This window comes from Hippopotamus amphibius, chromosome 7 (genome assembly GCF_030028045.1).
Source record: "Hippopotamus amphibius kiboko isolate mHipAmp2 chromosome 7, mHipAmp2.hap2, whole genome shotgun sequence".
Taxonomy (NCBI): domain Eukaryota; kingdom Metazoa; phylum Chordata; class Mammalia; order Artiodactyla; family Hippopotamidae; genus Hippopotamus; species Hippopotamus amphibius.
In genome coordinates, this window is record NC_080192.1 from 7,358,149 (window position 1) to 7,374,656 (window position 16,508).

At 55.5% G+C, this 16,508-nt stretch overlaps 1 protein-coding gene across 1 annotated transcript; it reads left to right on the plus strand.

Moving 5' to 3' along the window:
• Window positions 1-6,265: 6,265 nt before the first annotated feature.
• Window positions 6,266-15,689, plus strand: PMM1 (phosphomannomutase 1). The gene is made up of 8 exons (XM_057743442.1): window positions 6,266-6,667; window positions 8,717-8,834; window positions 9,920-9,996; window positions 10,121-10,212; window positions 10,434-10,533; window positions 13,787-13,862; window positions 14,684-14,799; window positions 15,182-15,689. Exons 1-8 carry the CDS (start codon window positions 6,581-6,583, stop codon window positions 15,302-15,304), a joined length of 789 nt encoding a protein of 262 aa, XP_057599425.1. The 5' UTR covers window positions 6,266-6,580; the 3' UTR covers window positions 15,305-15,689.
• The last annotated feature ends 819 nt before the right edge of the window (window positions 15,690-16,508 follow it).

Below are 16,508 nucleotides of genomic sequence, written 5' to 3' on the forward strand. Positions count from 1 at the left end.
AAAGTCACCTAGAATTCCATCATCCTAAGATATGTTAACACTTTGTGAGCATCCTCGCAGACGTTTCTGTGGATTCAAAGGCACACATGCTAGACGTGCTGTGTTGCGTCTGGCTTTGTTCTCTTAACGTGTAGTGAAGATCTGTACGTCCCCAGCAAGGTGGAAGGAGAACCATGGAGGAGGGGGTAGGGGGGCTGGCGGGATAGACATTGGACCTTCTAAGGAAAAGTCATTCCAGCAAATTTCCCCAAAGCCTAAGGGAGCTATTAGGTAAGAGTAAGATGCTCACCACAGATGTGTGCCTGGAAGTGGACCCTGCTCTGGAGGGGATGATGGTGTAGGAGGATTCCTGCCCAGGCTGGCAGGTTGGACCATGAGACCCATGTCTCCTCACGCTCACATGGAGACCCTGGCCTGAGAGGGCAGGCAAAGAACCTAGTAGGGGTCTGGCATAAAACTGAATGTGAGCTCTTGACCATGAAGCCTGGCTGTTTTGGAAAGGGACAGAGGTTCCTGGACTGGTCCTGTTCCACACATTTGCCTGGGAGCCCAGAGTCCCCTGGAGAGATCTCTGGGCCACCTTTTCTCCAGCTATATAGAGCCCAGTAAAGTCAAGCTGCATTGAGGGAGATGGACACCAGGCGGCGCTGTGGACACACGCAGCCCAGCCCACTGCCACACTCGACTCGGGTTCCCCAGGTCACCTGAGCACGCCGTGCTCCCCACACATCTCACCTTCTCCGTGACCCCCTGCCTAGAATCCACAGGGCAACAGCCAATCCCCTTGTACTCATGGATCAAGGCTATCCTCAAACTTGTCCCCAGACCTCTCCAACCCCCACCTCCTGCTGCATGTGCGGGTCTGGATCACTGCAGGCGGTTTCCACCTCCAGCCTTGGTTTACTTCACCTGTCCTCAGAGCAACCCCTCACTTAGCGCTAAGGGCCCAGCACCAGCGCTTCCTCTACAGAGCCTTCCTGACCTCTCCCTAAGCCAGGGCAGAGCTCCCCCTCCAGCAGGTGCCTCCCAGCACACTCCCGCCAGCTGGGGCTCTCCAAGGGCAGGGCCGGGCTCTGATTACCTGCATTCCCAGCACGGGGCCTGGCACAAGGCCAGCTTCTCTGAGTGAATCAAACCACCAGTTCAGTCCTGGTAGGGCTGACCTTTCAGGGGAGGGCAGGTCACAAAAACCCTGAATTGGGACAGAGACCAACCTGGATTGAGCCTCTGCCTCAGAGACCTTGACCAAGGCCTTCCCTTCTCCAGGCCTGTTTCTGCATCTGGTAGTTTCAGGATCAGATAGCTTCTCAGGCCCTTCCAGGGGGACTCCCCTCCCCACTCCCAGGCCTCATCCACCAGGTGAATTTCGAAAGGTGAGGAGTGACCTGCCCAAGTTCTCACAGTCGTGGGGCTGAGTTCTGACCTGCAGAGACCACTAACACTAGGTTTTGGGGGGCTGCTTCCCCTGCCCCCCAGTCCCAGGTGGGGCAGTGCCATCCCTGTCCCCACTGGCTTTGGCTAAGGAGCCCCAAGGGAGCCTGAGACAACCCAGCAACAGCCTCCACCCCCTCCACAAACACCACCTTTGAGCATGCGCCCTTCAGCTTATTTAAGTTCAATGGACTTATGTATTGTGAAAACCACGTAAGCACTGCAGCATTTTGAAAAATGGAGGAAAAAGCAGCCAACATCCACAGTGTCTCCAACTTCCCACTGCCCCTGAACCGAGATGGACTCAAAACCAGCAACCAGCCCTGACATAATCTTTGCAGAGCCTCTTTAAGCACTTCTCCTTCCCAGCACCCCTCATCCTCCTGACAGCCCAGAGAGGCTGGCAGCCGTGGCCCCATTTATAAATGTGGAACAGGCTCAGAGAGGGAGGAACCTGTCCAAGGTCACCTGGCTGCGGAGGGACAGCCCTAGCAACTGTCAGTCTGACTGGACACCTGCAACATGGAGGCTGGGACTGCGACCCTCAGAAGGCCTCACTCCAGGTAGGGAAGAAGAGGGTCAAGGCCCCGTATATTCATTCACTCAGCAGCATGTGGACACTTGGCCTTCTACCAGCAGCCAGGGTCAGGGGGAAAGTGTGGGCTTTAGGGGAACAGAACTGAATGAGAATCCTGGCTCTGCTGTGACTCTGGGAGAACCACTTCACATCTCTGGTGTCACTACCTACCTCTGGAAATTGAGTATACAGTATAAGGGTAACTCACCTCAAAGGGTTCTTGCAACAGGAAGTGAAACACAGCAAGGTAAGAACTACACTGCCCAAAGCAAACACAGAAGTCACTAACCTCCAAACCTCAGCCACTGTCTGGCCCAGAGGAGGCAAGAGTCTTCCCTTCTGATCAGGATCCTGCCAGGCTGGGGTCTCAGGCCCCCAGCTTTCAGCCCTGGTTTCCTTCGGTGCTCTGGAAACATGCTTTTGGCCAGACCTCCCAGTCCCAGTTCCCCACTCCTGCTCCACTGCTCTCCCTGGGGCCTCCTCTGGGCCCCACCTGAGCACCAGTTGCCAGGGATGAGTTTCCCTCTTAAAGGGACACACTGTGCCATGAGAGCTACACCACCTGGTCTTCCTGCACCTGTGCCTCAGGGCAATTCACTCGCCCCCTCTGAGTTTCAGCAGCCTCATCTGTGAAATTGATTGTGGTGAAAATCCAGGGAGAGGTTGAAAGGTACTTGTAAGGAAACTAAGGATGTAACGCATTAGCATGCTATCTTCAGGGAGATTGTCTTTGTCTTTGTCTTTGGAAAGGTAGATCCCACCCTAGGCGGAAAAAACCTGCCCTGCCCTGTGGGCCCCACCCTTCCAGATCCCAGAACTGGGGGCGGGACCCAAGTATCTGCATTTAAGCAGTTCCCTAGGAATTCTTAAGCAAAGGAACAGGTATTGACTGTGAGATATCAGAGATTAATCTAGGCAGTTCCAGCCCCACCAACAGGCTCTGGACTAGGTGGACCCTGGGAGGGGTCTTGGGTGCCTGCCAGCACCCAGAGTCACAGACAACAGATCTAGATGGAAAAGAAGGTGCAGAAAAAGAGTTGAATCTTCCCTTCCATGGAGATGGTTCCCTTTTGTCCACTTAAAAATATATCTCAAAAAAAAAAAAAAAATATATATATATATACACATATATCTCAACATGAAGGTCGCGAGTTAAGTTTTATTGGGGGCGAAATGAGGACTGCAGCCCAGGAGTCAGAGTTTCAGATAGCTCTGAGAAACTGCTCCGAGGAGGCAAGGGGAGGAGCCAGGATATACAGGATTTTTGCAACAAAGGTAACAAAGGACTGGTAGTCCAGAACATCAAGAGATTATTGTTGGACTTCCTAGGTGGTGCAGTGGTTAAGGATCTGCCTGCCAATGCAGGCAACATAGGTTTGAGTCCTGCTCTGGGAAGATTCCACATGCTGCGGAGCAACTAAACCCGTGCGCCACAACTATTGAGCCTGTGCTCCGCAACAGGAGAAGCCACTACAACGAGAAGCCGGAGCACGGCAATGAAGAGTAGCCCTCGCTTGCTGCAACAGAGAAAGCATGTACGCAGCAACGAAAACCCAACACAAGCCAATAAAGTAAATAAATTAATTAAATAACAAATAAAATGCTATTGTAAATCAACTATACTTCAACAAAAAATTCTTTTAAATGCTACTTGTTTTGGTACTGAGCTTTTCGGTACCCTCAAATTTTTTTTTTTTTTTTGGTTGCACTGGGTCTTAGTTGCAGCCTGCAGGATGTTTAGTTGCGGTGTTCGAACCCTTAGCTGCAGCATGCAAACTCTTAGTTGTGGCATGCATGCAAGATCTAGTTCCCAATCAGGGGACAAACCCGTGCTCCCTGCATTGGGAGCGCAGAATCTCACCCACTGGACCGCCAGGGAAGCCCTGGTGCCTGCAGAAAGTACCTCACTCACACTCCCTGCCAGGTGCATCCCTTTCCTTTTTCTTCACCAAGTGGAGACAGTAACACCTCCTAGAGATGCTGTCAGAGTGAATGAAGATATGTGGCCAAGTGTCTGGTACGGTGGCTGGCACATGTTAGGGATCAATAAATATCAGTTACTGCCATGCCAACTGAAAACACACCACCTAAAAATTGCGAGTTAAGTTTTATTTGGGGATCTTATTGAGGGCTATAGATAAGGAGACAGCCTCTCAGACAGCTCTGAGGAGCTGCCCCCAAAGAGGTAAGGGAGGAGATAGGAAATATAGAAGGGTTTTTTGGTTTGTTTTCTTTTTTCTAGAAAAAAACTCAAAAGATTATTGCTAATCACAAAAAACAGACATTTCAATTTAACTATTTTAGTCCTTTTCTATATATGGGAAGATGCAAGAGTCGGGGTCATTGATATTATTCCCTAGGTACGCATCTTAATTATCTAGGACCAGTCTTGACGGTACATAATGCTTCCTGTTTTTCTCCATTCCTGAATTCCCCTCTGGGCCCACTGTGAGGCGTGGGGGCGTCTGCAGTGGCAGATGACTTGATCTTTCTAGAACTGGAATGGCAGGCAACAGTCACCATCCACAAATATCTCATAGTCCTACCAGGTGGGGATTACATCCCCATTTGTATAAACAAAGAAACTGAGGCCCAGCAAAGGAAGGCGACCTGTCCAAGTCCCTATAGTTATCAGGGACCTCACTGGGGTTCTTCTGACTCTGCCTCCATTGATCTCACCAGGGGACCACAGCTACCAAGACAGAAAAACAAACAGGTCTATCAAAAACACTGTGCAGGACTTCCTAGGTGGTGCAGTGGGTAACAATCCGCGTGCCAATGCAGGGGACATGGGTTTGATCCCTGCCCCAGGAAGATACCACATGCAACTAAGCCCGTGCACCACAACTATTGAGCCCATGTGCCGCAACTACTGAAGCCCATGCGCCTAGAGCCCATGCTCTGCAACGAGAGGCCACTGCAATGAGAAGCCTGCGCACCACAACAAAGAGTAGCCCCCGCTCACCGCAACTACAGAAAGCCCGTGTGCAGCAATGAAGACCCAATACAGCCAATAAAATAAATTAATTAATTTAAAAAAACAAAAAACAAAAACAAAACAGAAAAAAACACTGTGCACAGCAGTGCCACTCATAGATGTATGGATGTGTGTGTATGACCAAAACTTCCAGAGTTGATCACAGGCATCAGGGCAAAGATGGCGGATGTAGCAAAAACCTGCCTAGCCAGGCACACCAGCAAGCTGGAGGGCAACCATGGGAATAGAGTGGGAAGTGGAGGTGGGCCTTTGGCTGTGGCTTCTAGAGGAAGAAATAGAGAGCCTTACAGAGGAGGAAGCTGCAGCCAGTGCATTTCCAAGGAGGGGAAAGAACTTTTTGAAATTTGCCATAATACCGACATCCAGAGACAGCCTGCTACTTTCCCATTAGAAAAGTGGGATTATGTTTTTTCCATGTTAAATATTCTACAACACAGATTTTCAAGGCTTCACAGCAATTCATCTTATTGATGGATCAATCATAATTAATTTAACGGATCCCCAATCTTTTTCCTTTTCTTATTTTCTAAAAGTTGAATTGCTGGCTGAAAGGGTCTGAACATTTTGAAGGCTGTTGACACGCAGTCGCTGTTTAGTTAGTAACAGTATGAAGCACATCTACACAGATTCTTCTTTGGAGAGGGCCTGCTATGTGGGCTTTTTTATATTTATTATTTCTTTTCATGTGTAAAGCAACCCCACAAAATAGGTAGTGTTCTTCCCATTTTACAGATGAAGACACAAAGCCTCAGAGAGATGAAGTGACTTGTCCAAAGTCACATGGTTGGTGAAGCTGGGAAGGCAACCTAGAACTGACTTCAAAGTTAACGTTATGGTTAAACACTTGTGAATGCAGAGGTGTCCAGGAAGGTTTCTTTGAGGAAGTACACCGTTAGCTGCGCTTTATGGGGTGGACAGAACGACGGCAGGAGGAGTAAGGGTCAGGGCAGGCCGTTTGGCAAAGGCCATCAGGAGATTTCTTAAAGCTTAAAGATTTGTAGGTCAGAGGCATTAGCAGGGGGAGGGTGAGTCCTAGAGTGACTGATGGCCGCGGGGACAATCGTGGATCCGGGAGGGGGGGAGTGCTGGGGGGAAGGGAGGTCCTGGGAGGGGCGGGGCGCTGGGTCCTGCCCTCGCCCGGGGCACTCAGCGCTGCCCCGGCCCGGCCCAGCCCCTTCTCGGCCAGATGCAGCCTGACTCATCCGGCCAAGGGCCAACTCTAGCCCCGCCCCTCCCTTCCGGGTTCTATGCCTCACTTCCGGTCCCGGGCCCAGGCCTCGCTTCCGTCTGGTTGGGGACAATCCGATGAAACCCGCCGGGCTCTGCTCCGCCCTATGCCACGCCCCTTCTCCGCCTGGTGCAATCAGAATTAGTCGGCTCAGGCCCCGCCCCTGCCCCGTCCGGACCACCCCCTCCCGCCGAGAACACGCCCTGACCACGCCCCTTCTTCGTTTGGCGCTATCAGACCGGCTTGCGGGCCCCGCCCCTCCCAGGTCCTGCCAGGTCTAGCCTCTTCCCAGAGCGGCTCCTGCGGCCGCATCCTTCGACTCAGCTGGACGCCGGGAGCTGCAACCATGGCGGTCACCGGTGAGGGCGCCCGCAGGAAGGAGCGCGTCCTCTGCCTGTTTGACGTGGACGGAACCCTCACGCCGGCCCGCCAGGTAGGGCCCCGACGTTCAGCAGCTCCCACCGGGAGTGTCGCGCGGACACCCGCAGGCCGAATGTGTGGCCTGCAGCGGCGTGACCCCAGACTCCCCGAGACCGTGTTTGGGATGCTGCAACCCCAGCCCCTGACACCCCAGGGCCGCCCGCTGGGAGTGATGGGAACCCGGTTCCCCACGTCACGGCCCCCGAGCGTCCACGCCCACGTCCTGCCTGGGAGCGAGGCAGGTGGGTCGGATTCTGGAAGGAGGAAACTGGGAGCAGGGGCCTAGTCCCCTCCCCTGGAGCCAGGCCTGGCTCCAGGACGCCCCCCCCCCCTCAGCCGTGGTTCTTACCCCAGTTCAACCCTAGAACGCACCCGAAGCTGGCGTCTGAACCTAGGGTTCCACAGAGGGCCCAGCGCACCCAAGCGTTAGGTCCCCATCGGTGGCGGGGGAGGGGGCCCTTGGAGCCATCCCACTTGACCTTTGCAAGACTGGGCCTGCGGTTAGTTTCTCAAGCCTCTCCCCTACTTTCCCTCCCTTCCATCCCCATCCCCCTCCTCTCGGAGGGAAGCATGGCTGGCTTGTGTACGTACCATTTAGGCTGTTTGGGGGCTTCTTCCACCTGGAGATGGGGGCAGTGGGGATACTGTGGTACAGGGTGGGTGGGAGTGCAGTTTTCCTTCTAAAAGCTTCTTGCCGGGTTGTTCATGCTCCAGCTTCTGCCCCACGCTGTTTTGCTCCCTCTGGATCTCATTCAGGGTAAGCCCCCAGACCCACCCTCCGCATGCTGGGTGCATGGGTAATCAGGCCTCTTTCTTGCCCTCCAGTCTGGGTCCACCAGGACCTGCTGAGTGGTCTGCTAGAGCAGGGAGCCAGGAAGTCTGGGTTGCAGGGCAGAGGCTGATAGGAACCCACGTCTTGGCCCCCCTCCCCTGTGTGAGGGCCCTGGAGGCACAGGAAGCGATCAGGCCCCCTGGACTTCCAGCAGCTCCCAGGGTCCTGAGGGCCGGGAGGAAGAAGAGAGTGGAGGGAGGGTAGCAGAGTCTAGGAACAGCCCCTATACCTCCTGACCCTTAGCTTCGCTGACCTAATAGTCTAAACAAGAACAGAGTGTCGATGCTGTCCACACACCTGGATCTGTCCTTAGCACCTTTTAAAAGTTAATTTTTAATTGTACACGTATTCATGGACACATTCTCTTGTAAAGAATGAAAGCATAACAGAGAAGGGTAAAGTCCCCTCTGACTGGTCAGGATCCCAGGCCCAGCCCCATCCCCAAAGTTCTGAGGTTTTCGTGTGTATCTGTTTTTAGTAAGCGGTATCCTACTGTGTGTGCCTTTCTGCAACTGGCTTTTGACAATTAACAGCATGTCTCGTATTGGAAGCACAGTCCGACTTTATTCTGTGTAACCACAGTATAGAATTTCAGAGCAGGTATGTGCCATCCTCCGATTGACTAGCTTATGTGCAGTTTTTCACTGTTATAAACCATCCCAGTGAACATTCATGTACACCTGGTCAGTTCTGGGTGGTGAGTATTTGCATTTTAGGTTTTAATAGATCTTGCCAAGTTACCCTCCAATGTGGCTGTACCAATTTACACTCTCACCAGCAACATTTGAGAGTGCCTGCTTCCCCTATGTCCACCCTAGATGTTGCCAGCTTTGAATACCTGACTGTTTGAAAACATGGATTGCAACTCATTAGTTTACATTTCCTTGGCGGGGAATCTTTTCAAGTGATTAGTCACTAGTTAACTGTTTATCCATTTCCAAGCACTATCTCATTTCATCCTTGACAGTGACCCCCTCCAGGTGGTAGCTACTATGATCCCCATTTTATAGATGGGACAACTAAGGCAAAGGGCAAAGCCATTTGCTCAGGTCATCCTGCTGTTGAGGGACTTGCGCCAGAGTTTGAACCCAGGTGCATCTAATTTGGAGATCTGGGTTCCAAACCTTGACCTGCCTCAGATCTGGGTGGAACATGGTCTCCTGGGATTCTGAGCAAGGGTGGAGGTCCCAGATGTGCTGACAGAAGGCTGTGCTTCCCTGCCTCCTGCAGAAAATTGACCCTGAGGTGGCTGCCTTCCTGCAGAAGCTGCGAAGCAGGGTGCAGATCGGAGTGGTGGGCGGCTCCGACTACTCTAAGATTGCTGAGCAGCTGGGAGAGGGGGATGAAGGTAAGAGGAGCGGCCAGACCCAGTTCCACGGTCAGAGTGGGGGTGGAGGGAGTGGGGAGTCTGGGAGATCCCTGGAGCAGTGTGACTTCAAAGACCCCGTCCTGCTTCTGTGGGGCAAAGCAAGCAGAGAGAACAGCCAGGTGTTTCCTTCAGTGATTCAGCAAACATTTGGTGAGCACCTACTGTGTGCCAGGCACAGTGCTGGGCTTTGGAGAAACATCAGGGAACAAAACAGACAGAATCCTGTCCTTAACGTAGCTTACGTTCTCAGTTCTCCCTGCTGAGTCTTGATTTCCACATCTTTAAAATGGGCCTAATCAATACTGGCTACCATTTATTGAAAATGACCTTGTGTTAACTTCCTTTCATGTAATCCTCACAACCACGCTTTACGGTGGGCATGATTGCCCCACTTAACAGAGGAGGATTCTGAAGTCACCCAGGAAGTTGTGTGGACCCAGAGCCCCTTTTCTCAGCTGAGTTCCCAGTTTCAGCTCAGTTGAGGCAAATACCTCCGGTTCCTCAAACCCGAGACTTCCTTGACTTTTCCCTTTTTCCAACCCACTTGTTTATTCCATCAGCAAGTCCAAAATGTCTCCCTGTGTCCATGTCTCCATCACCCCACCATATTCCAGGTGGTCCCCTCCCACCTGACCCTGCAGCAGCCTCCTGGCTGTGCTCCAGCCACTTCTGGTGGCTGTCAGAGCCAAAAACTCCCCCATGCAGCCAGCCTTGATGGCACAGTGATGGAAGTTGTAAAACAAAAGGGAGGTCCCCCGTAAGGAGGGACAGTGAGAGCGCAGAGCAGAAATGATGTCCTGTGCTGGGAAGTCCTGGAGGGCTTCCAGAGGAGGAAGCTGAATCTTGGAAGAGAGGTGAAAGGAGAGGGCATCCCAGGCAGAAGGAGCTGCATGAGCGAAGGCCCAGAGGTGTGACTGGCTTGTGTGCTTGTTTGGAAAAAACCAAGGATGGAACAAGTGTGCTTTGAATGCCAGACCAAGGAGTGTGGGTTTCATCTCCCTGCTTGGCTCTGGGTAACGGGTCTCACTCTTTCTTCCCCCCCTGGCCTCTACGTGGCTGTGAAGTCATTGAGAAGTTTGATTATGTGTTTGCTGAGAACGGGACGGTACAGTATAAGCACGGACGACTGCTCTCCAAGCAGGTCAGTGCCCCCCTTCCCCGGGGCCTTAGGACACTTTTCCACAGTGGAACAGTCCCTGGGGTGCCTTCTGTCCTGGGCGGGGCACTGTGCCCACCACACTCAGAGCCCTGTGTCCCTTGCCCAGACCATCCAGAACCACCTGGGGGAAGAACTCCTGCAGGACTTGATCAACTTCTGCCTCCGCTACATGGCCCTGCTCAGACTACCCAAGAAACGGTGAGATCCCACCCAGCCTGTGTCCCGCCCATCCTGGGCCCGGGGCGGAGAGGGTGGGGAGGCTCTCTAAGATGGGCCCTGACTTGCCCCGGTGGGTGGATTCTTGTCCCCCTCACCGGGCGGGGGGAGGGGGGGAACATCCGGGTGGGGCTGGATATGAATTCAGGGCCCTTCTCCTTCCCTCTGGCTCTCCACCCCCTCCCCCGCGCCCTCCCCACCAGTGGAACCTTCATCGAGTTCCGGAACGGCATGCTGAATATCTCACCCATCGGCCGGAGCTGCACCCTGGAGGAGCGAATCGAGTTCTCCGAGCTGGACAAGGTGCCACCAACTGTGCAGTCTTAGGCTATAGGATCTCAGTCACTCAGCCTCTCTGAGCCTTTATTTTCTCATCAGTGAAAAGGATTGGCGGGGGGTGGGGGGCGGTTCTGATTCAACCAGGACCCTTGTGGACACCTGCCGTGCACCATGGTTGTGGGCGTTTGTGTGTCTTTCCAACACTGCTGGCTTCCCTCGCTCGGTGACCAGCAGAACCAGCTACCTACTCACCTGAGCCAACACCCAGGGCATCCTTTCCATCTGCCCACCCGCGTCGAGTCCAACAGTAATTCCTAGGGTTTCAGTCTCCAGAGTTGGTCTCAAATCCCTTCACCTGTGTGTGTGCCTCCACCGCCCCCCCCATAAAACCCTGCCAGTCTGCCCTCCAGCAGTGCCCCCATCTGTCTGTCCCCATCCACTCCCTGCTTACAACCCTTCCATGGGTCCACTTGCCAACTGGACAGTGTCCCAGCCGCCTCCCGTGGTGTCCCAAGCTCCAAGGCATCTGCCTGGCTCAGGGCCACACCTCTTCAGCCTTCTCCCCGTGCCTCTGTTCTTGGAACCCACCAAGGTCCTTGTCGCCTCTGGATGTGTCGCCCCTGCTGAACCTCAACTTGCATTTGCTCTTCGTTCCCCCCATGCCGCCCCCTCCCTTCCGGGGTGGAGCCAGCCCACCAAGCCTTTTCACGCCGGCTTGTCCCTGTCTGTCCCGCTGACCTGCCCTCTGCTCTCCCACTGCTCTCTCTGCTCCAGCCATGTCCTCCTTGCTGATGCCAGATATAGCAGACAGTTTCCTACTCCAGGGCTGTGCCTTCTCACCTCCTTCACGTCTGCTCAAGTGTCACCTTCTCAGTGTCACCTTCTCTGAGCATTACACATAACATTGCATCCCCTTGCACCTCCTGCTCGTCTCCTCTGTTTTATTTCTTCCCAGGCAGCCATCACCGCCCTCTACGCCACTGTGTCACCTATCTTTAAATTTTGGTTATTGGCTGTCTCCCTGACTGAAGCTGTGAGCTGCTTACCGGCTGGGGTCTCTGTGGCTGTCTGCTGCTAGGTCCACTGGGCCCAGCCCAGTGGATCTAGCAGTGCTCGAGCAATACTTTTTGAGTGAATGAAATAGACAATGTTATCCCCATGTTATGAATGAGGCTCAGAGAGAGGAAGTGGCTTGCCCAAGGTCACATAGGGAATTAACTGCAGCCCAAAGATTTGAACTTGGGCCTCCGCCTGCTGCCCTCTGATATTTCCCTGAGGCCAGTTGGGAGTTGCAGTGACGCCCTGTGCCCCAAGGCTTCAGGTAGGCAGTGCCCACAGGCATGGAGACTTTTCTTGTTGGAGTGGTTAAGACTGACCATTGGCCAAGAACCTCCTCCCACGCACATGTTGAGAGGTGGCCCTTTCTCAGGCCAGCCAGGTTTCCAATCCCAGTTCCACCTCCTACTTGCCCAGTAACCTGAAAAAGTGGCTTCACTACTGTGTGCCTCTGTTTTCTCATCTGTAAAGTGGGGGTGATCACCGTTCCCATCTCATGGGCTGTAATGAGATGGAACATGTTGACTCTTCCCCCAGCCCCCAGGGACTTCTCTTGTCCTCTGGGTCTTGTTTTGCCCTCTTCTGATACTGGACAGGGGCATGCACGTTCTGCTCTCCTGTGTCCCCTTCACCAGCGCAGACCTGATACAAATGTTTTACTGTCCTTCAGCCCCTCAGACCCTTCTCTAGCTGAGGACACTGAGGCCAGAACATACAGGAACCATCTTGAGGTCACAGTGTTGGTCTCTGCTAAGGCTGGACTTGGCACGTAGGGCTGCCCAGTGACCAGCTTGGTTCTCTGGAGACAGGAGGTGTGGCCATCCTGGGCCACGTGGGAACGTTTATTGCGAGCTTGCGGCACCCTTAGCTCTAACCCTGGGCCCACAGGGTGGCCTCTGACAGGGACTCTGGCCTCCCTGAGGGCCCACCTGCCTGCTGGGAAGGCAAGGCCGAAGCTGGCAGGGAGGGTCGTATCCCTCATCTCTGCTTTCCAGGAGAGACAGGCAGGGTTCATTCATTACGCTTCCATCCTTCAGCCCAGGAAAGAGACTCAGGGAAGTCAGGCGAATGGCCCAAGGTCACACAGCCAGGAAGTACAGCAGCTGGGCCTGGAATCCAGGCAGCCTGCCTTTGTCTGTCTCTCTTATGCTCCCTGGACCACTTCAGGCTCTAAACTGCTGGCCACTGCCTCCCTCTCCTCCTGTGCTAGTCCTACCCATCACCTACTGACTACGGCACAGGGGTAGGCCCTTTAACCCCGTGCTCCAAAATCCTCAGCGGCTCTTGGTCCCCCAGGTTGTGCCCAAACTCCCCAGCCTGGCCTGCAGGCCCTCTGTGAGCTGGTCATCCTGCTGAGCTCTCACCACTGTTTCGGCCTGTTGGGGACCACCCACCTCAGCGCCTTGGCCAGAGCGAGCCTGCCCGGGTGAGCCATCTGCTCCTGCGGCCATGGCCCCTATCAGCACAGCAGCCAAGACAGCTGCCCCTCCAAGCCGCGTGGCTGTTCCCCTCTGTGGCCCCAGCAGGGCCAGGCTGGGGATCCTTGGGCTGGTGAGTGAGTGTCCCCTTCTTCGTGTTTGTAGATATGCTGCAGACTTCCAAGGTCCTGCCCAGAGGGGTGGGGGCCGAGGACTCCTGGGCGCCACTGTTTCCCCCAGCCCAGAGCACACAGGAGGTGCTCAGTGAGTGCACGTTGTTGCCTGATCGGTGCTGTGATTGTGCCCGGCCTCCTGCTGACCTCCCTCTGCCCGCTGCCACTTATTCATAGGTCTTCGCCCGCTCTTGCCTTCTCATGCGCATTTCTGGGGTCTGAGCCACAGTTTGCTTTGTCGGGCTGGGCAGAGCTGACAGGGCAGAGCCGAGCCCTGCCCGGAGGTGGACACTGTGACTTGGGACTCAGACTGTCCCTACCCTGTAACCTTCTTCCTCGAGCCTCTGTTCCAAGGCCTCCTTCAGAATACCCCACCCATACCCCACTGGCAGGATCCAGCACTGAGTTCAGTTACACGCCTTCTGGATTCAGGCCCTGGTTCTGCCACTGGGGCTGGTGACTTTGAACAAGGAATAGCCCCTCCTGAGACTCAGTTTTCCCATCTGTAAAGTGGGTGGGGTGTCATGCTATCCACCTGAAAGACTCTGAGCTCACATGCCCTGTGTGCCCCGCCCAGGCCCTGGCACACAGCAGCCCTCTGAACCTCAGTGTGCTCCCTCCCCTTTGCAGAAGGAAAAGATCCGGGAGAAGTTTGTGGAAGCCCTGAAAACAGAGTTTGCCGGCAAAGGACTGAGGTTCTCCCGAGGTACATCAACCCCACGGAGGGCCTGAGCGGTCTGGCACATGAGCCCACCCCAGGGCCTCACTCCCAAGGCCAGGCTGCACCCCCCAGCATCTTTAAAAACCCCCCTCCCAGCCCTCCGGGCACAGCAAGGGCAGGCTGAGCCCAAACAGACAGGGACTCCCATCCCCGAGGCTTCCCCACCCAAACCCAGGCAACTCCCACCCCCCACCCAGTCCCTCAGGTCAAAAACCAAAGCGTCTCCCACTACCCCCTCCCCCTACAGTCCATCCCCTGCGGTGGCCAGAGGGATCCTTACAGAAAAACAGACCCTGGCATACCCCTGCTTAGAGCCCTTCCGAGGCTCCTTCTCCCTCCTAATGAAACCCAGGCCCCCTCCCTGCACCCCAGGGCCCGCCTGCCCGTGCCGCTGCCCCGTCCCAGCTTCCTCTGTCCCTGGGACACTCCGCACCCTTCCCTGCCTTGGGGATTGTATCATTCCCTGGCACCTGCCACTCTGGCTCAGGTCTCAGCTCAGTGTCACCTTCTTGGAGAGCTCTCCCCTGATCACACCGGCTGGGGAGCTTCCCTCCCACCCCCAACCCCCTGCCCTGCCCCCACCACTGACTTACATGATCTGAGAGGTGGTCTGGTCCCTCACCACCCTTTCTCCCCGCCGGATCGTAACTCCCATGAGGATCCTGAATCTGTCCATGCCCTGTGCCTGGTGCTCAGTAGGCACTCAGGGTTGTTGAATGAATGAATGAACACAGGGCCTTTCCCAAGGTCCCCGTGAGCCGCCCCTCTGCTGCCCTCATCTGCCACCCACACTCCCACCCCCACAGGAGGCATGATCAGCTTTGACGTCTTCCCTGAGGGCTGGGACAAACGCTACTGCCTGGACAGCCTGGACCAGGACTGCTTCGACACCATCCACTTCTTTGGGAACGAAACCAGCCCTGTAAGTGTGGTTCAAGCTCAGCCCAGGTTCCCCCATGCCACGTCACCCCCAGATCAAGGCCAGGACACGGGGTGACAGAACGGACCTCCTGGGAAACTCCCAGAGAACAGCTAGTGCTCACCAGCCCCATCACACAGATGGGAAGGCTGGGTCCCAGAGCTGGCTGGACACTTGCCCCATGTCACACAGCACATCAGGGCGGAACTGATGAAGGAGGTGGGCCTCCTGGTGGTTCTGAGAAGGCAGGGGGAGGGGCAGCTGTGTAGGAGCCAGGGTGGGGAGGGGGCCCCCTGCCAGGGTGGGTGTTAGGCCCCAAACCTGGGAACCTCCTCCAGGCACCACATGTGTATATATGCCTTCTCTGCGCCTCTTCTGTGTGCAGGGTGGGAACGACTTTGAGATCTACACAGACCCCCGGACCGTGGGCCACAGCGTGGTGTCCCCGCAGGACACGGTGCAACGTTGCCGAGAGATCTTCTTCCCAGAGACGGCCCACGAGGCATGACCAGGGCCCACACCTGCCCCTCGGGACTTCCAGAGAGCTCCGCCCGGGCCTAGGAGAGCCCCGGCCCCGGTGTTGGGGGGCACCAGGGCCCCTCCTCTGGCCCAGCACACCTGCCTCATGTTACCTCAGTGGGCCCAGGGTCTGTGTGGACAGCCGCCCCCCGCCCGTCAGCTCCTGGTGGGCCCGGCTCCCGTCCTCCACCGCGATGGCCAGGCTGCAGCTGCTGCTTGTGTTTCTGGACAGAACACGCGGGAAGCGTGTGCAAGTGTTGGTAGGAGATAGAGCCTGCCCTGCCTGCCTGCCCGCCCCAGATGGGGTGCAGAGCAGCGGGGAAGGTGCATATACGTGAGAACTTGACCTCACAGATATTAAACTTCGTGGAACGAGGTGTGTATGGAGTCTGAATGGCTAGTTGAGCCTAGTCACAGATGCTGTTACAGCCCCCCGTGCAGACACAGGCACAGATGGCAGGGACTTGCCCCAAGCGGTACAGGGAATCTGATGCAGTTGAGGAGGGTGGGCCGTTGAAGCTCCAAATAAGGGCTGTTTGGGGTGACCTCCCCCAGCCCCTTCCCCGGGACCCAGACAGACAGGCAGCTCTGGGCCAGGCGGAGTCACAGTTGAGGGTTTATTGCCAGTGTTAGGAAGGATGGGGGGGTCCAGGTGGCTGGGGGTCTCGGGAGGTCTGACTGGACACTGGGGCCAGAAGTGGGGTGGCCCCAGGGCTGATGTTAACCATAGCCTGCTCCCTGGTTGCTGCCTAAAAGGGGGGCCTATTCCCAGTAGGGGTGTGTGTCTTAGGGGCTCCCCAATCACCCTTCCGCCAAGAAAGCCAGGGAGTCTTGTTCCTCAGGGCGAAGGTCTCAGGCCTTGCTAGAGTAGCCCCGGCTCAAGGTGGGGTGTCAGGCTGGGCCATTCTGAGCGGTAGGGGGCTGGCCAGTGGACCTCAGCAGCTCTGGTCTTTCCAGCCTCTGCGGTGGGGAAGGGAAGTGATGCACACACCTCCGCTGGTCTCTCCTGGGGCCTTGGGGTACCTACAGGGCGGGGCATCCTCCTAGGCAGCCATTAACCCCCCTCCCCATCCTGGGTATGAGCCCCTATGTTACTCAGACTGGGTCTCATAAGGGTCACTCCCTGGCGGGACCTCCCTTGACCCCCGTTTCCTCCCCCATTGGGGGATGTGCTCTCTGGAAGGGAGTGTGGG

Coding starts and splice junctions, on each gene's coding strand:
- PMM1 (XM_057743442.1), top strand. CDS start 6,581: ATGGCGGTCACCGGTGAGGGCGCCCGCAGGAAGGAGCGCGTCCTCTGC. Junction 9,997..10,120: donor GACGACTGCTCTCCAAGCAG/GTCAGTGCCCCC, acceptor TCCCTTGCCCAG/ACCATCCAGAACCACCTGGG. Junction 14,800..15,181: donor TTGGGAACGAAACCAGCCCT/GTAAGTGTGGTT, acceptor TTCTGTGTGCAG/GGTGGGAACGACTTTGAGAT.